The sequence below is a fragment of the Sus scrofa genome, chromosome 11, assembly GCF_000003025.6.
Source record: "Sus scrofa isolate TJ Tabasco breed Duroc chromosome 11, Sscrofa11.1, whole genome shotgun sequence".
Classification (NCBI taxonomy): Eukaryota; Metazoa; Chordata; class Mammalia; order Artiodactyla; family Suidae; genus Sus; species Sus scrofa.
Window position 1 is genome coordinate 25840183 of NC_010453.5, and position 24390 is coordinate 25864572.

A 24390-nucleotide genomic window follows, 5' to 3' on the forward strand; every position below is an offset into this window, starting at 1 on the left:
TGTAGCCACTGGCCTACACCACAGCCACAGCCACGCGGGATCCGAGCCACACCTGCAACCTACACCACAGCTCACGGCCACGCTGGATCCTTCACCCACTGAACAAGGCCAGGAATCGAACCCGCAACCTCATGGTTCCTAGTCGAATTCGTTAACCACTGCGCCATGATGGGAACGCCCTATAAGGACTTTACAAATATGAAATGTAGGGCAAATCCTATCATCCCTGTTTTATAAGGAGGAAGTTGAGAGAATAGATAGGTGACCAATAAATAACTCTCCCCCCAGTCATATAGCTGGTAAATAGTGGAGCTGCAGCTTGGATCCAAGCATCTTGACTCTCACTAATGCTGGTGAATACTCTTGGACTGATGAATGCCCACCTTACTGGATCATAATCAGTTGGCCAGTTTAGGGCTTTTCAGTCTCTGGCCGTGAGCATAGCAAACATAAGGGATTCACTCAGGGGTAGATCCGGACGTGTCAGTCTTATTAGCATCTTAACTTAGGTGTTCAGTAACTGTGGCTCTGCGTCCCTGTTGGTTGTTTGCTTGTTAAATTTTTTTGGAGGTAAAAGTATAGCATGCCAGTTTTAAAAATAAATCACCTAATAGGAAAAAATATGAAGTCAATAGTGAAAGTCTCTTTCCACCTCCTCTCCTTAATCCTGTTCTCCCCAGAAGACAACCAGCATTGACTATTTGATGTGTAATTTTTTGCATGAAGGCCTGAACCAAAGAACAGTGTGCATACAAACCTATATACAGAGGTTGCGTTTAAGATTGAAAGAATGTTAAATCTTTTTTGTGACTTATTTATGTTCACTTCATGTCTTATAAATATTTGTGTATATGTATGCTGGCTCTACATCATTAATGTTTCCACGTGATGGATGAATCATAATTTATTTTACCAGTACTTGGTCATGGATAATTCGTTATTCCCAGTATTTTGCTAGTGTATTATAAATGACTATCCCTCTTTGGGAGGCAGCAGACCTATAATGGAGCTCAGATATTGGAGTCAGCACCTGGATTTGAATCCTTGCTCCATTGCGTATTACCTCTGTGACCTTGGGCAAGTTACTTGACCTCTCTGTGCCTTCGTTTCCTTATCTGCAAAACAGACTTGCTATTGTAGGTAGGGTTGTTGTGAAAATTAAAGGAGTTGATTTTTTTTTTTTTTTTTTTTGTCTTTTTTTGCCATTTCTTGGGCTGCTCCCTCGGCATATGGAGTTCCAGGCTAGGGGTTGAATCGGAGCTGCAGCCGCTGGCCTACACCACAGCCACAGCAATGCAGGATCTGAGCCGCGTCTGCAACCTACACCACCGCTCACGGCAACACTGGATCCTTAACCCACTGAGCAAGGCCAGGGATCGAACCCGCAACCTCATGGTTCCTAGTCGGATTTGCTAACCACTGAGCCACAACAGGAACTCCTAAAGGAGTTGATGTTTATGAAGTTCTTAGAACCATGCCTGGCACATATAATAGTTACTGAGCATTGTCATTTTAGTAGTCTTTGCGTACGCACGTGTATAGTATGGTATAATATTATCTTTGTACATTTGTACGATTGTTTCTGTAGTGTATTTTTAAAAGTAGAATTTACTGGGTTTACTAAAAGCATAAGTTAAACCTACTATCAAATCATTCTTCAAAATTTATATCAGTTTCCACAACCACTAACAGTATCTTTCCCAATCCTTCACTAACAGAGATCTCTTTTTTTTTTTTTTTTTGCTTTTCAGTCAGTCTTTGGAGTGAAAATTACACTTTACCATTTAACTTGCAGTTTCTTGACGAGTCCATGAGGCCATGGGATTGATCCATTAACTTCATTTATTGTTCATTTGAATCCTCTTTGAATTACTTACTAAGAGCCTTTTGCCCAGTAGGAGTTCTCTATATATTATGAGGTGTCATCAGTGTCATCATCCTCTAAGTAATTTCATTGTGCAGCTAATGCTTACCTTTCTTTTTGTGACATGTGATGCAGAGATTTTGTCCCCGTCTGGTACTGGCTTTTAACAATTTGATGTCTTGTGCCCTCTAGAAATTCTAAATATTTATGCCATAAAATTGACCAGTTTTGGGGGTAATTTTTGTTTAAGAAAGCTTTTCTTACCCCTAAAACTATTACATATTCTATTTCTGTTGTCTTCTTGTATATGTAATAGGATTAACTCCTTAGTTCATGGGAAATCCGGCTTTGTAGGATGTGAGGTATTAGGGTTTTGACAACTCTCTTCTCCCACAAATGGGGATGTTGGCCCATCACTATTTATTGAGTGTTACAGCAGTTTCCACACAGAGACTACTGCCTTTGCTACAATATACTAAATTATCAGATGGGCCGACTTCAATTTTGAACCTGCTAATGTATTTTATTCCATTTCCCTGTTTTTTATTGCTCTCATTAATGTCACTTCATAGATTTGATATCTTGTAAGTGAGCCCAATTGGGATAGAAGTTTGAATGAATTTTAGAATTGGCTTGTTAAGTTAGATAACGTTGTTGGGATTTTTGATTTTCCCAAGTTAAAAAGTATTTGTGTGTTTAAAATAATTTGTTCTAGCCTTGATCCTATATTGGTTTGCTTGGTTGGTCTTTATACAAATCACTGTTTGAAGGCATCAGATTAGGATGTATTTCCTGTTTTCAGTTACCATCTGTGGTTATTCATGTAGTCGTCTAAAGAAACTGACACCAGGAGTTCTTGTCGTGGCTCATTAGAAATCAGTAACCATGAGGATGCAGGTTTGATCCCTGGCCTCATTCAGTGGATTAAGGATCTGGCATTGCTGTGAGCTGTGGTGTAGGTCGAAGATGCGGCTCAGATCTGGCATTGCTGTGGCTGTGGCATAGGCCAGTGGCCACAGCTCCGATTCGACCTAGTCTGGAACCTCCATATGCCATGAGTTCGGCCCTAAAAAACACCAAAAAAAGAGAAGGTGTCTTATGACTTTCATTCTTAGGGTGTATAAATTGGCTTACGTGACCTTGATTCCTAGAGGCTAGAGGATAAACAGTGTTTGTCTTGTCAACAAGCTGCCCCGTAATTCTCATGCAGTATTTGGGAATCACTACTCAGTGTAACAGAGGTCAGCACAGAAGGCTGGAGATACAGAGAAAGGAGCCTTTGACTGCACTGCAACTTTGGGAGAGCTTCACCATGTTACATTTCGACTCAAGGGGAAGATCTGGTTTATCTGACAGATAAAGAAGTGTTTCAGGACTTTGTGCCACGGCAAAGCGAAAACAAATCCAACTAGGAACCAAGAGGTTGCAGGTTCGATCCCTGGCCTCCCTCAGTGGGTTAAGGATCCGGCGTTGCCGTGAGCTGTGGTGGAGGTCACAGATGCGGCTTGGATCTGGAGTTGCTGTGGCTGTCCGTGGTGTAGACCGGCAGCTGTAGCTCCGATTAGATCGCTAGCCTGGGAACTTCCATATGCTGCATGTTCAGCCCTAAAAAGCAAAAAAAAAAAAAAAAAAAAAAGAAGTGTTTCAGAACAGTAAAATGTCCCAAAACTTGGATTTCTCTTGACCATATAGTCAATCTAAACACCTTAACTTACAGTGAGAAATTTTTCAGTGTGACTCTTTTCATGCTCTTTTCTTTCTTGTACTATGTTAATTTTGCCTTCCTACTGTGTAACTTTCCCAAATGCTCTCCTGCTTCCCTACTGTTTGATCTCCTATAGTCGTACTTGATAGCTGTTTAAGTTCTAATCATCTCTCAGCATCTTAAGACAAAACCTACTCATTCCTGGAACTTATCCTAAAACCATCCCTTCAGGAATGAACAACTTTATCCTGTTATTCGTACGTGACTCACTGTCATTGTCACACATTTGCCATATTAAAATTTTGCATATTCATTATTAATTTTCCAGGTAAATGCTAAGCTATTTGAAGGGGTTGCCTTCCCTGTTTAAAGTTTCTCATGCATTTAAATGTAATTTATAATACATTTGTTGGTTGGGTCTTCTTAAAGATTTTTCCTCCTTCTCTTATTTTCTAATTTTTATTATTTATTTATTTATTTATTTGGTCTTTTTGCCATTTCTTGGGCTGCTACCGTGGCACATGGAGGTTCCCAGGCTAGGGGTTGAATCGGAGCTGTAGCCACTGGCCTATGCCAGAGCCACAGCAACGCAGGATCCGAGCCATGTCTGCAACCTACACCACAGCTCACAGCTATGCTGGATCCTTAACCCACTGAACGAGGCTGGGGATCGAACCCGCAACCTCATGGTCCCAGGTTGGATTCGTCAACCACTGAGCCATGGCGGGAACTCCTTTCTTCCTTCTCTTAATCCTGTTGGTAAAATAATGTGGGGTATATATGGGCTCAGTTATGACCCTGTTTACATCAGAAGGCCTTTGAGTGAAAGGTGGTATCTTGATCTACCACTCTTTTGACTATAGTGGGTTTCCCCCCACCCCCCAACCCGGGACCTATTCTGTCTTAGTGCATGGCAGTTGCCACAATTCCAAGACCGGAAACAAGTATTCACGGAGTGGTTTTTTTTGTGTTTGCTTTTTTTGCTTTTTAGGGCCGCACTCCTGGCACATGGAGGTTCCCAGGCTAGGGGTGGAATCAGAGCTGTAGCTGCTGGCCTATGCGAGAGCCACAGCAACACCAGATCCAAGCAGTGTCTGTGACCTATACCACAGCTCACGGCAACGCTGGACTCATGGAGTCTTTTTTTTCTGACAGTGTATTTAGAACTATTATACATATTTAGTGAAAACCTCCTCAAATAACTTTTAAATATTGTCCTTGAAATTGGAAATAAGTATCCACTTAGAATTTTCTCCTCATTTTGGGGAGACTCATTCAAGTTGCAGAGGGAGTGGTTGACGTGGTTGTATCTTGGGGATGAGGTTGTATTTTGCAGACTGAGAAAAATGTCAATCCCACCAACTTGCCGTTGTTTTTTAGCTGGAATGGTAAAATTCAGTTAGGCCAGAAATTAAGTGTACCTTAGAGTTAGAGTAGAAGGAATGTATTGACAGTGTTGTATGACACTTGTTCAGCACCGGTGTGTTAAGGACAGGAAGTTGGAGTGATGCTCAGACACAGTAGATCCACTGATATTTACATGCAGTTCCAGCTTATATTGACCAGTCTGTCTGTTCCTGTTCTCATTCTTTTCTTTTTTTTTCTTTCTTTTTTTTTAGGGCCACACCTGCGGCATATGGAAGGTCAGAGCTGCCGCTGCCAGCCTACGCCACAGCCACAGCAGTGCCAGATCCTAGCTGTATCCGCGACCCACACCACAGCTCATGGCAATGCCAGATCCTTAACCCCCTGAGTGAGGCCAGGGATTGAATGTGCATCCTCACAGATATTAGTCGGGTTTGTAACCCACGGAGCCACAGTGGGAACTCCCTCTTGTCCTCATTCTTAATCTTGGCAGATCAGACTCACCAACCATTAAAAGTGTTACTGTCTGTATAAGTACCTGCACAGATGGCTTTTCTGTACATAGAAACTTTCATCAAAGGAGTGCCCCCCCCCCCCCACAAGCCTTATTTTCTTTGGGAAAAGTCCGACTCGGCATAAGGCCTGAGGCCCTCTTCGGGTTATGTGAAGGGCCAGGCCAGCCCGTGGCCTGGATTTTGGCCTGGCTGCTCTACTTGCCAACTCTTGGCAGCAAGGAAGCTGATGCCTGTTCTGAAGGAGTTGGTGAGGGGAGTAGGAACTTACTCTAACTTTCTTGTGCAGAGCCTTCCAAGTGTGTTTCCAAGTGTCCCCCAGCCATCACCCAGAGGCCCTGTGACAGCATCCTAAAAATGCATATGGATGAGGTCATTGCATAGGGTAGGACATGGATGGCCTGGCTCCAGAAACATTCAGTGGTGAATTCCAGTAACTGATTTTACTTAGCATTTTGTTCTGTGTATTGTATTCTATGCTTTCAGGGATTATGTTAGCTCATTCTTAAAATAATCTTATGAAGTAGACACGCTACTCCTGACTTTACAGAAGAGGGAAGTGAGGCGCCAAGAAGAGAAGCTACGGGTCTGTACTGTAGATGCTAAAGCTGGGAATTACAACCCGGCTTGTGCCTTCAACCACTGTATTTGGGTAAAGCCAACCACTGATACATGTAAGTGGTAAAAAAGTAATTTTCAATGTGGAAGAATTATTACACTTTGCATTTATGATTTTAGCAAAGAGAAAATGTTATTTATGCCAGTTAATGTGTTAGTGTAATTACAAGGTGACCATCTTGTACCTCATGTACCTATATATTTCTTTTTTTAATAACAGTTTTATTGAGATGTGATTTGTATACCATATAATTCAGCTATTTAAAGTGTGTAATTCCGTGGTTTTTAGTGTATAAACAGAGTTGTGTGTCGCTCACCATAATCAGATTTGGAACATTTTTTTTTTTATCCCAGAAAGAAACCAGTACTCATTAGCATTCATGCCATATTCTTCTGCCACTCCCAGCCCTTGGCAACCACTAATCTTTTTTTTTTTTTTTTTTTTTTTTTTTGGTCTCTATGGGTTTGACTATTCTGGATGTTTTGTGTAAGTGGCATAAAATATGTGATCTCTTATGACTGACTTCTTTCACTTAGCTTAGTGTTTTCAAGGTTCATCTCTGTTGTAGCATGAGTCCATGAATCAGTACCTTACTGGTTTTTTTTTCAAATTTTTTTGCTCAGGCCGTACTTGAGGTATATGGAGGTTCCCAGGCTGGGGGTCCAATCAGAACTACAGCTGCTGGCCTTTACCACAGCCACAGCCATGCAGGATCCTTAACCCACTGAGCAAGGCCAGGGATCAAATCTGCATCCTCATGGATGCTAGTCAGATTCATCAACCGCCGAGCCACGACGGGAACTCTAGTACCTTATTCTTTTTATTGCTGAATGATATTCCATTGTATGAGTAACGCCACATTGTATTTATCCATTCTGTTTAGCTTTCAAAAGAATGCTATTTTTTTCAACGAGTTGTATATTGATCAAGTTTTTGGTGAGGGTAGAACTAGCAATCTCTGTTCTTCCAGAAAGTACTCAGTCTTGCTGGGTAAATAAGGAAATTAGTACCTCTTTGCTGTATCTAAAGTTTAGCTGTGTGATCTTAAAGTTTTTTTGCTTCCTTTCCATTTCACTTAACACATAACACATAAAAGATACGCCATTATATAAACAGATGGTGTTGCTGTGTTGTTACTGGCCTTCTCCCTTTTTTAAAGTCAGGGTCCCCTTCAACACTGTCTAGGAAATTTCGATGAAGATAATATCCTTTGATTTAGTTACGTAAGAGGAAAACAGATTGTTAATGACTTGGTAAAGCGTGAATTTAACAAAATGATGCCCATAATAATTTTCATAAATCCAATAGGCCAAATGTTAAGTAGGTTAGAATACGGGACAGGAATTTTTCATTTTTTCATGTTTTTTTCTTTTTAGGGCCGAACCCGTGGCACATGGAGGTTCTCAGGCTAGGGGTCCAATTGGAGCTGTAGCTCCGGGCTACAGATCCAAGCCGCATCTGCGACCTACGCCACAGCTCATGGCAATGCCAGATCCCTAACTCACTGAGCAAGGCCAGGGATCAAACCTGCGTCCTCATGGATACTAGTCAGGTTTGTTAACCACTGAGCCACGACGTGAACTCCCAGGAATTTTTTTTTTTTTTTTAACATAGTAACTAAATTTCTCCATATTAGGGCAATTCTTATTTTGGAAAGAAGAATTATAATATAATGACTGGTGATACATTTGTAAGCTTATCTGTTTCATCTCTTCCCACTTGTCCATCAAGAGTCTGTGTGATAGGACATCACGAGTATCCGCTTGGAACTGAGCTCTACCACTTACTCGCTGTGTGACTTCAGACAAGATTTTAAATTTCACTGAGCTTTGGTTTCTTCCACCAAAAGTGAAAGAGTTACTTCCCTAGGTTATGGAGCATTAAATGGTTATGTAAAACATTTAGCCAGAACCCAGTGTAAAGGGAAGTACTCAGTAAATGTGGCCAGTGCATTAATGACCTGAAGTCAATTAATAGGAGAGAAAAGGCATTAAAGTTTGTTGTGTTGTACTGCCTACTCTGTATTCACTCAGTTTTGGATAAGTGAGGTCCTGAAGGCGATTTTTGTGACTTGCATACCCGTTAGACACATTCATTATTTTTTCCCTGATACTTGAGAATGATTGACTTGGTTCTAGACTAAGCCAGTAAACTTGTCATTCAGGATTTAAAAAATCTGGGAGACTCTGTGGTGGAGTATTCTTCTTTACCATATAACATGTTAAGTTTGTTTTGACATCGTTTGATCTGGAGTTACTCAGGGTTTTTTTTTTTTTTTTGGAGTGACTAATTTCTGTCATTGCCTCTGATCAGCGAGTATGACTTTTTCATTCTTTAGCTTTGTTGTAGCTAAACTGTCTGTATTCAGGAATGCCTTGTCTCATTTTAATCTGTTAGTTGTACCTATATAAGATTCTTGTCAAAATCCATCTTTTAGAAGTAGGAATTACTGTTTAATTGTGATTTTACTTAAGTTCTTTGAGTTATATAGAATCTGCATGTTTAAAGCACTTATCCATCTGGTAATGACTGTTGTGGTGTTACCTAGTTTGCTAAGTAATCATTTAAACCTGGTTAAAATTTCCTGTACCTCTCAAAAGCTACCTTTTTGGGAAAAAATCTCATAATTGATTCTGTTCACATTTAGCTAGACACACACACACACACACACACACACACACACACACACACACACATCCCTTAGCAATATATCAAGCTTTTAAAACGGGTACTCTTACTTAAAAAAGAAAAACCTAAGCTTGTTTTCAGTGATTATTTTACTTTTTTGAGTTGCATGGCCAAATTGTAATTTCTTCTGGCTGAAAAAAAGAAAAATCTGGGCAAAGACTAAGAAGGCCAATTGTCATGAAAGACCTAAAATGATATTAGGTAAATCACCCACACAGGGACTTCCAATGGAATTTCTTTTTTTTTTTTTTTTTGTCTTTTTTTTGCCATTTCTTGGGCCGCTCCCGCGGCATATGGAGGTTCCCAGGCTAGGGGTCGAATCGGAGCTGTAGCTTCCAGCCTACGCCAGAGCCACAGCAACGCAGGATCCGAGCCGCGTCTGTGACCTACACCACAGCTCACGGCAACGCCGGAACCTTGACCCACTGAGCAAGGGCAGGGATCGAACCCGCAACCTCATGGTTCCTAGTCGGATTTGTTAACCACTGCGCCACGACGGGAACTCCCCAATGGAATTTCAAACATGGTCTTGGGGAGGTCTGGAGAAAAGACCATTTCGCTTAGACTTTTCTGTTTTTCATGGTGCTGTGTGAGAGAAAAGTGATGCTTCTTCACAAACACTCATCTCTATGGGAGCCAACAGAAATAAAACAAACTTTTCCAGCTGTAGCTTCTAACACAGTGCACATGAAGGAAAAACACACGTATATATATTTTATCTTATTTATGTATTAATTATTTTTTTTAGTTTGTATGATGATTTTTATTTTTTTCCATTATAGCTGGTTTACTGTGTTCTGTCACTTTTCTGCTCTATAGCATGGTGACCCAGGCACACATACATGTGTGCATTCTTTTCACGCACATTATCATGCTCCATCCTAAGTGACTAGCCATCGCATGCTAACAAATTTGACAACCGAGAAGACATGGACAACTTTCTAGAGACTTGGCGCCTGCCAAAACCGAATCGAGGAGACATGGATATATATATTTTAAACCCAAGCTTTAGCTGAGATGGAGCTTTTAAGATGCCTGTAGGATCCTCTGTTTGTGCTCTGTCGTGGTGGTGAAGCTCTTAGACTCTGGAGTCACACCGAAGTCACACCGTCTGGATTCAGATTTCAGTTCTGTCTCTGATTGACCAGGGTCAACACAACAAGAGCACAGCGTTGGGGCGTTAACTGGCATTAGCCATGTGACATGCTTAACAGAGTAACTGCTTTCATCATCACTATCGCAGTCATCATCATCACCACCACATTCAGGATACCACTTTTATTTTATTCTGTTTTATTATTTAGTAAGGGGCTTTTTTTAAAATGGCGACACCTGTGGCATATGAAAGTTCCCAGGCCAGGGATCAAATCTGAGCCACAGCTGCAACCTCCACTACGGCTGCAGCAAAGCTGATCCTTAACCCGCTGTGCCCAACAGTGACTCAAGCTGCTGCCGTCCGATTCTTAACCCACTGTGCCACAGTGGGACCTACGTAAGGAACTCTTTTTTTTTTTTTTTTTGTCTTTTTGCCTTTTCTAGGGTTGCTCCCGAAGCATATGGAGGTTCCCAGGCTAGGGGTCTAATGGAGCTGTAGCCACCAGTCTACACCACAGCCACGGCAACTCGGAATCCGAGCCGCGTCTGCGACCTACATACACCCCATCTCATGGCAACGCTGGATCCTTAACCCCCTGAGCGAGGCCAGGGATCGAACCCGCAACCTCATGGTTCCTAGTCAGTTCATTAACCCCTGAGCCGCGACGGGAACTCCAAGGAACTCTTAAAGATAGACTGGAGGATGCTTTTTACATAGCCCTGTAGTGGGTTTCTTTTTAATTGGATTAAGGAGGTACTTTGATGATGTTAATTACCAGAAATTTGAATCATTTTTCTCTTATACAAAACTATTGCCTGCCACATAATATTTATCTACATTGTGATATTTATAAAAGGTGCATAATCCTTAAAAACCTAGGAATTGGAAAAAAAGAGCTACTGGGAAGAAGGGGACTCATAGTAGCTTATATTTAAATGTCGTGCCCCGATGCTACTTTGGATGTTAACCTCTGTGCCAGGAAAACATTAGCTGCTCTTGTGTTGAGTAAAGTGTAAAAATAACACTGCGAACATTTTGCAGAGCCCTTTATAGTTTACAGACTATTCTCCACATACACTGTGATTCGCACAAATCACAGTGTAAGTATTCTTCTCATTTTCTGTGATAGACTTGTGTTTATTACCGGATAACTGGAACTATTTCAGAAACCTGTAATAGAGTCCCAGGGCAACCTCACAAGGGTATTATTCAAAATACTGTAGTTTATTCACCAAAAGATCTGGATTCCTACTGTGATTTAATAACGTTCTTTTAGAACATCAGTTAGTGGATAGTTTGCCTTACTTTTTGTTCATTTATTTCTTCATTACTTTTCTTGATAGCACTTGATTTGTTTGTATTTCTATTAAGAGATGATGCAGAACTGTGTAGCGTTTTTTTTTTTTGTTTTTTTTTTTAATCACTTGAGCTCATGCATTGAAGTATTGTTAAGTTTTTGGAATCAAAATGGTAGTAATCAGGGGAGTTCCTTTCGTGGCTCAGCAGCAACGAATCTGACTAGCATTCAAGAGGATGCAGGTTCTATCCCTGGCTTTGCTCAGGGGGTTAGGGGTGTGGTGTTGCCGTGAGCTGTGGTGTGGGTTGCAGATGTGGCTTGGATCTGGCGTTGCTCTGGCTGTGGTGTAGGCCGGTGGCTACAGCTCTGATTTGACCCCTAGGCCTGGGAACCTCCATATGCCTCGGGAGCAGCCCTTAAAAGCCCAAAAAAAAAAAAAAAAAAAAAGAAAGAAATGGTAGTAATCAATATTTGGTATTTTGTTTAAAATGGAAATGTACTAGTAACAGCGACACCAACAAAACCCTGAGGAGATTGCCAGGGAACAGTCTCCACATACCTAAGACTGGTAGGCCCAAGAGTTTCATGGGTGAGCTATTTTAAGCTTTAGTGAATCATTTAAACAGTTTCAGTTCAGAGAGAGAAGTTCCCTAATTCATTTTGACAGAGCCCGTATAACACTGATACCAAAAACTGGCAGAGTGCGTGCATGTGCACACGAACAGGAGGCTAATTTTAAGGTAGTTTTGTTTCTTTGGGGTTTTTTTTTTTTTTTTTGGCTGCACCTGCAGCATGTAGAAGTTCGGGGCCCAGAATGGAAGCCAAGCTGCCAGAGGGACCTGAGCCCTGGCAGTGACGATGCCGGATCCTTAACCCACTGTGCCACTCAAGCTCACGATAGATACTTTAACTATGTGAGGGGATATTTATTGTCTCTTAGCTTTGCCAAGTCCTGTAGGCATGTGCTTTTTCTCTTTTGATCCTCGCCATAAGCCCTGTACAGTGTGTGGCAGCTGTTTTCCTCCTTTTATGAAGAAGGAACGTCTTTGTAAAGAGGTATCTCGAGAGAGCTTGAATGATGAAAGGAGTATTGCCCAGAAACACAATGCAAAGTGACAGCACGTGCATTGGCATTGCGTCTTTGACTTGAGAAAGTCCAAATTCCATAACCATTCTGTGAGGGGAGAGGATAAGAGAGAAAAGGAACCTTGACGGAGAAAGAGGATCTGAAAGACTAAAAGAATATTAAGTAGCCTTTTATAGGAATTGCAGTTGTGATAATGGGGATTTTCACTTACTCCCACATACATGTCCATATTAAAAATTTAAGGAGTTCCCATCGTGGCTCAATGGTTAAGGATCCAACTAGGAACCACGAGGTTGCGGTTCGATCCCTGGCCTCGCTCAGTGGGTTGAGGATCCGGCGTTGCCATGAGCTGTGGTGTGGGTTGCAGACATGGCTCGGATCCTGAGTTGCTGTGGCTGTGGTGTAGGCCGGTGGCTGCAGCTCCGATTGGACCCCTGGCCTGGGAACCTCCATATGCCGCAGGTGCGGCCCTAGAAAAGACAAAAAGACAAAATAATAATAATAATACAATAAAAAACTGGATTCATATACTACATTTTCTTTCAGTCACAAAAGTATGTTCCTAAGTTAGACCAGTGTGTTGGGCGGTGTGTCTGCAGCTCTCTAAGACTTCTCTGCCGGATTGCGAAAACGGCTTTTCACTTTCTTTTAAAATAGAGATTTGGAAAAAAAAAAAAAAAAATAGAGATTGGAAGGGATAAGCCCCGTAAAGAGCTTGAGTGAGTCTACAGAGATATCCTCATTTGCAGATAAAGAAGCTGTTTTAAGGACAGATTTGCAAAGTATGCCGAGAATCTGGCTGTGAGGAATCCTCCACAGAAACTTAATGCGGAGACCCAGAGACCTATTGCACAATCCTGGCTTTTTTTTTTTTTTTTTTTTTTATGTAATCCGTCAATTCCTGAAATCATTTTAAATGTACTTTGGAAACTGGTAACAGTGGTAGCTCCTGGGGATGGGGAACTGTGTAGGGAGAGGAGGATTATGTTTTATGCTCTTAGAATACAGATATGTTCATATCTTCATCTAGTCCCCCAAATTAATTTTTTAAAACTGTACCACGGAAAATTGTTTCAAGGATTTTAATTGACTCATTTTGTTCACCCGTCACTCTGATTTGGGGGCGTGTTTGGCCATCTAGATGTGCCATGTGTAGAGATGATGTTTCATTTTTCTCATGGTCTATACGAGGGAATGAGGGAACACCCTCCTGGTACTCAAGCTGGTCCCAGGCTCCTCCCCCGAACTGCTCTGCTTTCACCTCTGCCAGAGAGCACTGCTCAGAGCTGAGAACTCGAAAATAGTGAGTTGAAGGCATTTTCAAGTTCTGTTTCTCCCATCATATGGACTTCTGCTTTTGAAGCTTTTTAGTGAAGTATAGCATAAACACAAAGACTCACTAATCATAAGTGTACAGTTTGGTAAATTGTCACAAAGTGAACACACACACATGTGTGTATGTGTGTATGTATATATATATCCAGCTTTTGCTTCTTTTTTTTTTTTTTTTTTTTTTGCCTTTTTAGGGCCACACCCTCGGCCTATGGAGGTTCCCAGGCTAGGGGTCTAATTGGAGCTGCTGCCGCCGGCCTACACCACAGCCACAGCAATACCAGATCTGAGCCGCATCTGTGACCTGCACCACAGCTCACGGCAATGCTGGATCCTTAACTCACTGAGCGAGGCCAGGGATCGAACCCACAACCTCATGGTTCCTAGTCAGATTCGTTAACCACTGTGCCACAGTGGAAACTCCCGGCCCCAGTTTTTTTTTTAAAGGAACTCCTCTTACTCAAAACAAAATTGGAAAACCATGCCTATCAATGTAAGGTGGTGGTAAGCCAAGTTTTTCCTCCTCCAGCTCTGTTGTGGTACAATTTACATAGAACTTGCTTACCATGTACAGTGTGATGATCTGACATGTGTATAAGTAGTAAGCCAAGTTTTAAATCAAATATTAAAAGACTTTGATCATCAAAAAAATGTTTTTATTGAATGCTTACTATATGCCATGCCATCTAAGTGGGGTATTTACATGTTATTGAATTTTTACAACTCTAGGAATTTTTTTTTTTCTTCTTATTTTAGGTGGACGCAAAAACTAAATCCTAGGGAGACTGAATAATTTGCCTGAGTTCAGGCACACCCAGGACATGATGTGTAATCTGGCCTTAAATAGGGTCATTCTGAGTCTAGAGCCTGAGCGCTTACTGTTACATCCTGTTTTCTCTGTGTGTTTGTGTGTTTCTAGTGCATTTGCTGCATGGCAAATATTGTCGGATCGTGTCCTGATAGAGTAAAGGTTGGGGGGTTTGTTTTTTAAATCAAGGGTGAAGAAAGTCATTTCAAAGCAGTGTCTTCACAGGCTGAGCCTTCGAGGCAGCATTCTGATTGGAAGAGAGGGCACAGGCGTTTGACTTAAAGGATCGGTTTTCCGGCAAGTGCAATGCACTTGGTTTCTGCGTATTTTGGGGGGAATGGCCTTGGGAGGAGCGCCCCCGCCACCCCACTGCAGTTGTCACCTTGACTGGAGGCAAAGAGATGATGCAAGTGACTTGAACGTCTGCTCATTTGGCCTCTTACCTTTAAAAAGGAATGTCTACGCCGGGGACATTTTTAAAGACCATTTCTAACCAGCGTTTCATGTAGGAAAACATTTGGTAGGTCTTTCATTTTGAGCTGTTTTCATAGGGGATCTTGGCAGGATGTTTCACAATAGCCATGTATCAGTTTGAGCTCTGCTGTTGGAGACGCCTGGCAAACAAGTTATTTGAAAGTTCTTCTGCTTTTTTATACCCCAAAACGTGTTGACTCAACCTACTTACTAGCGTTGGAATAATGATCTCCAGTTTCTTAAATACCTGCCTAGAGCCTTGGTTTGTGGTGCCCTAAGTACCTCGTCAGAGTGGTAAGATGTTGTACTATTTATAATTGGTCGCTTTCCTTCTCCTTTTAACTTGACGGTATTGCCACATACACTGTCAACCACAGCAAGGGGCAGCTGTGTAGTGGACAGTGTTGCAATTTGGGGAATTGTCTCTTTCCTGCTAACACTTGCTTTGATTTTTATTCGTGCTGCTTAAAAAGTTGTTAAAATTTTTCGTTCATCACGAAATAAATTTACGTGAAATTAATAGAAAGGGAAACTGGTAGCTGTTTCCATCTGGAGCTGTGAACACCTTCCGTAAAGTTGTAAAACAGCCAAAAGTCAGATGATCACTACCGTTTAATTTGCTTATGGAAATAGAGACGTTAGTAACGCTGATCATCAACAGCTTTTAATTCTCAGAAGCCTTCCCCCTCTCTTCCCACCCGTTATTTGTGATTTATTTTGGTTCTGTTCCAACAGCGAATGGGAAAATAGTCTGCAAGTGCCAAATAGCAAAATATAATACAATAGCACAATGTAATACAACTGCTTGTCTTTTTGGATTACTAGAATTGTAGATGTTGGCATCAGTAACCAGGGTTGACTGAATTTAGGGGATGCAGTTTAGAATCTCGGTAATTCTTGATCGAGCAGTGGTTCTGAACCCTGCACACTCAGTGGAATCCCCCGAGGACCTTCGGTAACATGCGTTGGTCACATCCTTAGATATTCTGATGTTTGATTCCCATTTGGGTCAGGTACTGATATTTTTAGATGTTGCGTAGTGTATTTTTTATTATTTATTTTTTAAAATCTTCTTTAGGGCCGCCTCTGCAGCATCTGGAGGTTCCCAGACTAGGCGTTGAATCAGAGCTGTAGCTGCTGGCCTATACCACTCCACTGCCACAGCAGTGCGGGGCCCGAGCCACATCTACAGCCTACACCACAGCTCACGGCAACACTGGATCCTTAACCCACTGAGCGAGGCCAAGGATCGAACCTGCGTCCTCATGGATGCTAGTCAGGTTCCGCTGAGCCACGATGGGAACTCCTAGATGTTTCCTAGTGTACAGTCAGGGTTGCTGACCACCAGTAGAGGGTACTGAAATTCCCTGATGCAAGTAAAAAGTACTGAAGAGAAGATCCTTCATCTGTTTTAAGTAACGAGAGGTTTTAGAGGTGATTATTTTAGAAAAATGATTTGGAGAAAAATTTTTGAAAAAGTAGCCTGCCAAATGAAATGTCATATTTTTGTTAGGGCATCAATGAAATGCTGACGCCCTCATTTTTTAAAAGCAGGTAACAGATCTTATTGCATTTTATGACCAGCTCTGACTTTCCTGAAACTCTCGTTTTAAATAAATCTTGGGAAGGAGTCTGGTTGAAATGATTCAGAAAAACTAGGTGGTTAAAGTTTGATGGTCTTCAGCAAAGAAACTTGAAGAATAATGTCTGATCTTAATATAAAAGTAATAATAGGAATCTATGTTATATATGGATATATATCTCCATAAGCTATAGAGGTTATTTAGGGTAAAGTTGTCAAATCAGAGACTTAAAGCTAGGTTAAAGTGAATTGTTTTATAGGCTGAGTTGCACCCAACCCCCAGATTCATATGTTGAAGTTATTTTATTTTTTTTTTCCTTTTTAGGGATGCACATTGGCATAGGGAAGTTCCCAGGCTAAGGGGTCACATTGAAACTGCAGCTGCCGACCTAGGCCACAGCCACAGCCACAGCAGTGCAGTCTCCTTAACCCACTGAGTGGGGCCAGGGATCCAACTTGAATCCTCACGTAATACTAGTCAGGTTCTTTACCACTGAGCCGCGATGGGAACTCCCCATATGTTGAAACTCTAACCCCTGATATCTCCGAATGCGGACACAGGGTTATTGTGGATGTAATTAGTTAAGAGGAGGTTATACTGGAATAGATGAGCCCCTGATCCAGTATGATCAGTGTCCATATATGAAGAGAGAACTTGGATACAGACGCAGGGAGAACGCCATGAACATGAAGACGGCCCGTTACAAGCCGGGGAGGCCTGGAGCAGGTCCTTCCCTCACAGGCCTCAGAAGGAACCAACCCCACAGACACTCTGATCTCAGACATCTAGCCTTGTATTGAGAGACTGTATGTGTCTGTTGTTTAAACCAGCTAGCCGGTGGTACTTTGTTACAGCAGTCCTGGCAAACTAGTACAAACTAGTACAATTTTTTTATTTAAAAAATTGAAATCTAGGAAAATTCAGCATTTGAGATTTGGCCAATTTCTGGAGTTCCCTTCGTGCCTCAGCAGTTAAAGATCCTGACTCTGATCCATGAGGATTCTGGTTCGATCCTTAGCCTCGCTCAGTGTGTTAAGGATCCGGTGTGGCTGTGGCTGTGGTGTAGGCCGGCAGCTATAGCTCCCATTGGACCCCTAGCCTGGGAACCTCCATGTGCCGCAGGTGCGACCCTAAAAAGCAAAAACAGAGAAAAGAGAAGCGATTTTGCCAATTTCTTCATTTAAGAGGCGAGGAACCATTTCTTTATAAGGAATTTTAGGATTTGTGGTTAGGAAGTTTTTAGGCTCCTGATGCCTCAGTTACTAGTCAGTTTATAAGGCAGAGCTGAGATCAGCAGCTGGAGTTTCTGGAGTGTGTGCTTTCCTTCTGTTTACGTAATAGAGGGGGAAGTTCTTTCCAGTTACCCACGAGGGGTTTCCTAAGTCTATTTTGTTTATAGAGGTTCAGGCCTCTTACCTAAGACTCAGAGTTGGTCTATTTATTGTATATGAATTAATAGCACCCTGGAGAAATGAAGAGATGGACAACTTTGAAGATACATCTTAGTGGACTAGAAAAGAATGGCCCATGTTTTTCATGAGAGGAGCATGTATCATAAAAGGAGAAGACAGTATGCTTATATTAGTGGTGATCCTGGGAGGTCCCTGGGGACCAAGAGGAACTGGCTGAGCCCTTGAGATAGTTGGATTGGAGAGGCCCCGCAGACAATAATATTGAAAGTTATACTGCAAAGACAGCTCCTCACCTGTTTTTTTTTTTTTTTTTTAATTAGAACTAAGTAAATGCCAAAACAAAACAAAACAAAACAAAAAACAGCATCATGTTTAAGGCTGACTGTAGCAGTGAATAGAGAGAGTATGGACTCCGGAGTCACTTTAAAGTTTCTGCCACTTAGAGTAAATTGTTGCCTTTCCCCTGGAAATTGTTGCGTTTTTCCCCATGTATAAAGGAGATAATCTAATGTTTCCCCTTCGTTGGATTTTGTGATAATGAAATAATATGTAATCTATATAAAGCAATAAGTGGAGTTCCCATCATGCCTCAGTGGTTAACAAATCAGACTAGGAACCACGAGGTTGCGGGTTCGGTCCCTGCCCTTGCTCAGTGGGTTAAGGATCCCGCGTTGCTGTGGCTCTGGCGTAGCTGTGACTCCGATTAGACCCCTAGCCTGGGAACCTCCATATGCTGCAGAAGCGGCCCAAGAAATGGCAAAAAGACAAAAAAAAAGCAATAAGCCAAGTGCCTGGTGCATATTCAGTGCTGACAAATTTTACCTCATAGCAGTGGCAGGGTCAGCAGGTAGGTGACAGTGTGGGTGTGACTCCCTCCCCCCCATTTAGAGTGAGTAATGACAGCCTCAAGAGTCAGAAATCTCTTTCGCTGTCAAGTTCTAAACAGACAGTTAATTATATCTTAATAAAACCAAATCTGGAAGGGCCCTTAGGCTCAGCTATTGCTCTTGTTTCATTTAAAGTGAGGAAAATAAGATTATGATAACAGGATGTTGCTCCCCTCAAAAGCACAGAACCACATGTCCCTTTTCATTCATTCTTTTTTTGGAGGGGGAGCCATACGTGCTGCAGCATATGGGCGTTCCCAGGCTAGGGGTCGAATTGCCCTGGGCCACAGCCACAGCAACACGGGATCCTTAAGCCTCTCTTTTCATTCTTAAGCACATTTTTGGTTCCATGGAAGCTAATCTTTTCTCTCTACTTTTATGTGTCTGAAAATTTTCTTCTTTTCTTTGTTTGCTTTTTAGGGCCACACTCGTGGCATATGGAGATTCCTGGGCTAGGGGTCCAGTTGGAGCCACAGCTGCTGGCCTACACCACAGCCACAGCAATGCAGGATCTGAGCCGCATCTGTGACCTACACCACAGCTCATGGCAACACCAGATCCTTAACCCACTGAGTGAGGCCAGGGATCGAACCCATAACCTCATGGTTCCTAGTCGGATTCGTTTCTGCTGTGCCACGACGGGAACTCCTGAAAATTTTCTTAATAAATGGTTTCAAAAATATTTAAAATTGCAAGTGATTATGTAAAGCAAATTAGAATGCACTTGATCTGGAGTTCCGTTGTGGCTCAGCGGAAATGAATCTGACTAGTATCCGTGAGGATGCAAGTTTGATCTCTGGCCTTGCTCAGTGGGTTAAGGATCCGGCATTGCCATGAGCTGTGGTGTAGGCGGCAGACGTGGCTCGGATTCTATGTTGCTGTGGCGTAGGCCAGCAGCTGTAGCTCCAATTCGACCCCTAGCCTGGGAACCTCCATATGCTGTGCGTGCAACCCTGAAAATCAAAAAAAAAAAAAAAAAAGAGAGAGAGAATACGCTTGATCATACATAGACTGTCTCTGTTAGGAAACAGAGTAATTGGCCCCAGTGGTTGCTTCTGGAGAGGGGCCCTGAGGTGGGAGCAGCATGGATTTTAGTGATGTGTTCCTAAGATCTGTCCATCTGGAGAGTAATCGGCTCCAGTCCACTTACAGGGTAAGAGAATAAGACAAGAACGAAGGTCGTAACAGGTATCTATAGTTATTAGAATCCTGGGGACTGTATAAATTCAGATAAAATTTTGGAGATAATATCCACACTCTATAAACACTCATCACCCAGATTTCAGGAGCCAAAATAGATGCGAGTAGGGAGAAATACTTGGCTTTCCTTTGAAGGCTGCTCCTGTGAACTGCATTGACCTGCCTCTGTCTCTGACTTGGTAGGTGATTCGGGGTAAATGTCTTATCCTCATTCTTCATCTGCCAATGGATGGAGATGATAATTCCTGCTCTTACCTGGTACATAGCGTTGTTGAGACAGGAAATGAAATCCTGAGAATTAACTCACTCTGGCCTCAGCCTTGTTAGACGAGCTTAAGGAGGAGCTTGACTTTAAGGAGAAGTGTAACAAGCTCATGCTCCTGCCAGCTGGAGTTGCATGTGCATCATTCACTCTTAAAAAAGAGAAAGGCAAGGCCAGTGACTATACTTAGTCTTGGCTACTTATGATACTCTCTTGCTGTCTCTGTGTGTGTGTGTGTTTTACAGTGTAGTTTTTGAGCCTCTTACTTTCTGTTTTAAAACATGATTTGGAGAGCCAGTTAACCTCTAACTTCCTCTTTTCAGAAAGGGGAAAGAAACACTTTAAAACAATCCACATACATTTTGGTATTATCTATACATTTCAGAGCACAGCATTCTTTAAGGTATGGATAGTATCAGTTTAGTACCTATGATATCATATATTTAATTTAGGTAATGAAATTCTTATGATAGAAGTCATATTTAACCTTTGTGCTACTACAGACATTAATTTTAAAAGATTAAGGCTGCTTATTTATAATGAAATCATAAATCATTTTCTGTATTTTTTAAAAAGCAGGATATTTACATGAGCTATCTTTCCATATGATATTTACTAATTACAAAAAGAAAAAATAGTCAATTTGTAGTAGACACCCTCCTAACTAAATGATCAAAGTTAATATCGTTAATAATGGGACAGATAAGTATTTTGGACCTCCTGATAAGATGTATTTGAAAGGACACAACATTACGTTTTGTTTTCTTTCCCGAAATGCAGACTGGGTCTAATCATAAGTTAATCCCACACAAACCTAAATTGAGAGATATTTTATGAAACAAATGGCCTCTACTCTTCAAAAGTGTTAAGAGCATAAAAGACAAAGAAAATGAAGAGCTGCACCAGATTAAAGGAGAAGAAATTGTTCCAGACTAAAGGAGTTGTCATGAAGAAACAGGATATTTACTAAATGAAACTTATGATCCTAGATTGGCTCCAGATCTCAAAATTTTTTGTTTTGGTTTGGTTTGGTTTTTTTTTTTTTTTTTTTTTTTTTTGACTTTTTAGGACCGCACCTGTGGCTTATGGAGATTCCCAGGCTAGGAGTCCAATCGGAGCTAAGGCTGCCAGCCTACACCACAGCCACAGCAATGCCAGATATGAGCTGTATCTGTGACCCACACCACAGCTCATAGCAATGCTGGATCCCCATCCCACTGAGCGAGGCCAGGGATTGAACCTGCAACCTTGGTTCCTAGTCAGGTTCATTTCTGCTGCATCACGATGGGAACTCCCAAGTTTGTTTGTTTGTTTGTTTTACATTAACGAGTGCCTGTTGTGGTTCAGTGGTAACAAACCAGGCTAGTATGCATGAGGATGCAGGTTTGATCCCTGGCCTTGCTTAGTGGGTTAAGGATCCAGCATTGCCTTGAGCTGCGGTTTAAGTCACAGACACAACTCAGATCTGGTGTTGCTGTGGCTGTGGTGTAGGCCAGCAGCTGTAGCTATGATTTGACCCCTAGCTTGGGAACTTCCATATGCCTCAGGTGTGACACTTAAAAATATATTTTTTTTCTTAAAAAAAAAGATTAATGAGAGTTGATTTTTTTAATTAAAAAAGATTAATGACAGAGTTGGAGAAATTTGAATAAAGTCTATAGATTAATAGCACTATATCAGTGTTACTCTCCTGGCTTCTGTAATTGTGCTATCTTTATATAAGATAATGTTCAGATATTTAGAAAATATTCACTTAGGTATTTAGGGTTAAGGAGCACTATGTCTACCATTTTCAAATAAGTTAGAAAAACTATTGAGATGAAAATGCCGATGTAAGAAGAGGATGATACACATGATTAAATGTTACAGGTTGAGAAATATGGTTGAAGGTCATAGGAGAATTCTTTGCCCTATTGCAGCTTTTTAAAGTGAAGCTTTAAAATATTGAGGTTTTGATCGAAGTTTTAGTTTTTATAGTAAAAGAGAGAGTAAATAAATGAGGTCTGTCACTAATTGATTTTTTTTTTTACATCAGTAGACTGCTTCATGCATATCAGTGGTTTAGAGGAGGATGATTTGCAGAGTGATATTAATATGAAAGTGTAGAAAATGAATGATATATAGTACGACAAGTATAGCAATATAAAACAAGTTGATAGGAATTCCTGTCATGGCACAGCGGAAACGAATCTGACTGGGGACCCATGGGGTTGCGGGTTCAATCCCTGGCCTTGCTCAGTGGGTTAGGGATCTGGCGTTGCCGTGAGCTGTGGCGTGGGTCGCAGACGTTGCTTGGATGCTGCATTGCTGTGGCTGTGGCCTAGGCCGGCGGCCGTGGCTCTGGTTCGACCCCTGGCCTTCCTTGTGCTACGGGTGTGGCCCTAAAAAGCAAAATAAATAAATAAATAATAAGTTGATACATGTCAGCATTTTTACTATATTTTAAAAGTAATTATTCTATGAATAGTCCTGGTTACATGGTATTATGATTCATTTAAACTTAGATACATTCAAAAACTTTTTATTTGGTTTTCACTTTTAACATTGAGTTTTTTCATGACCAACGAACTGATTTTTGAGTAGGCTGTTAAAAACTTTACCTCTCTGAGTCAGTGTCTTCATCTGTCAAAGGAGGTGGTTGGACTGGATTACATTTTTTTTTTAATTTTTTTATTTTCCCACTGTACAGCAAGGGGGTCAGGTTATCCTTACATGTATACATTACAATTACATTTTTCCCCCACCCTTTGTTCTGTTGCAACATGAGTATCTAGACAAACTTCTCAGTGCTATTCAGCAGGATCTCCTTGTATATCTATTCTAAGTTGTGTCTGATAATGGATTACATTTTAAGGATCCAGTTCTAAAGTTCCGGAGAGAAAACGAAAGTTAATTTTCCCATCTGAATCAAAAGCAGTTGCTAAACCCGGCCTGTGCGCCAAGATAGCTTCATGTCTGCTAAACTCACAGATTTTTTTTTTTTTCTGGCAAAAAAACTTTGGTTGCCATTGTCTTTAATTGTACATTTCACTTGTACGCCCCTTATGCATTAAGGATACTAGCGTTTTTAGCTGAATGTGCTTTCAAAGGCTGTTTCTGCTGAACTTCCCAATGAAAACTTGGTTGTTAAAACCCAAGATTGATAATGAAACTATCTTTGGTCTTAGTAGATACCTATTCCGTGTCGCCCAGAAGGAGTGTCAAAATGCAAGGCGCTGATGATGTAAAAATTGCATCGATGTCTAGTATGAAATCATTGGGGTTGTATGTAACAAAGGCAACATTTTGTTCATTCTTTTCCCCCCCCTCACCCCTCCTAGCTTGGTGACCCAGCTATCTTTCCTGCCGTCATTGTGGAACATGTTCCTGGTGCTGACATTCTCAATAGCTACGCGGGTCTGGCCTGTGTGGAGGAGCCCAATGACATGATTACCGAGAGCTCCCTGGATGTGGCTGAGGAGGAAATCATCGATGAGGATGACGATGACATCACCCTGACAGGTGGGTGGGCCTCCAGCAGCACTTTCCTTCCGCATAGCTTGAAGCAGTGGCTGAGCCCTGTGATTTGGAGCGGATGTTCACAGTTCCTAACTTTTCCGTACGTGCGTGTGTGCGTGGTGTGCGTGCGCATGCGCCTTTTTAGGTCCACGCCCGCGGCATACGGAAGTTCTCAGGCTAGGTGTCGAATTGGAGCTGTGGCTGCCGGCCTACATCACAAGCCGCGCGGCAACTCGGCACCTGCCAGATCCGAGCCACATCTGCCACCTAAACCGCAGCTCACGGCCACCCCGGCTCCTTTCACCCATTGAGCAAGGCCAGGGATCAACCCTGTATCCTCATGGATGCTATCGTTGGGGTCTTAACCTGCTGAGCCACAAGGGGAACTTTCTGAACTGGTTTTGAGCAGCTCCATTACCCGTAGAAGCTAGAGCCCTGCAGAGCGAAGGAAGTGGCGTTTTCCTTCTCATCTGCCTGTGCTTCGCGGTGCTTGCTCCCTGCCCATATTCTGTGCATCTCCTGAATGTGCAGAGATGAATGTGACAAAATAGGTGTGTAAGAGCAAGCAGACCAACTTTCTTCATCTCATGCCCCCTGAACACTCTTTTTATGCCTAGCTCCGTACTGCTGATTACCAAGAAGTTGTTTGTAGGGCAAAAGAGAGGAAAGTTCTTTTGTTATTGCTACTGCAGGAAGCAAAC

The 24390-nt window shown here is 41.8% G+C and overlaps 1 protein-coding gene across 8 annotated transcripts in view; it reads left to right on the forward strand.

Moving 5' to 3' along the window:
• ELF1 (E74 like ETS transcription factor 1) overlaps positions 1-24390 on the forward strand; it is a 124524-nt gene that overhangs the window by 68093 nt on the left and 32041 nt on the right. For all 8 annotated transcript variants that reach the window (XM_021065635.1, XM_021065638.1, XM_021065637.1 and 5 more), the window contains exon 3: positions 23512-23692. In XM_021065635.1, coding sequence (XP_020921294.1) covers positions 23512-23692 — 181 coding nt within the window. The remainder of the gene's footprint in view (positions 1-23511; positions 23693-24390) is intronic.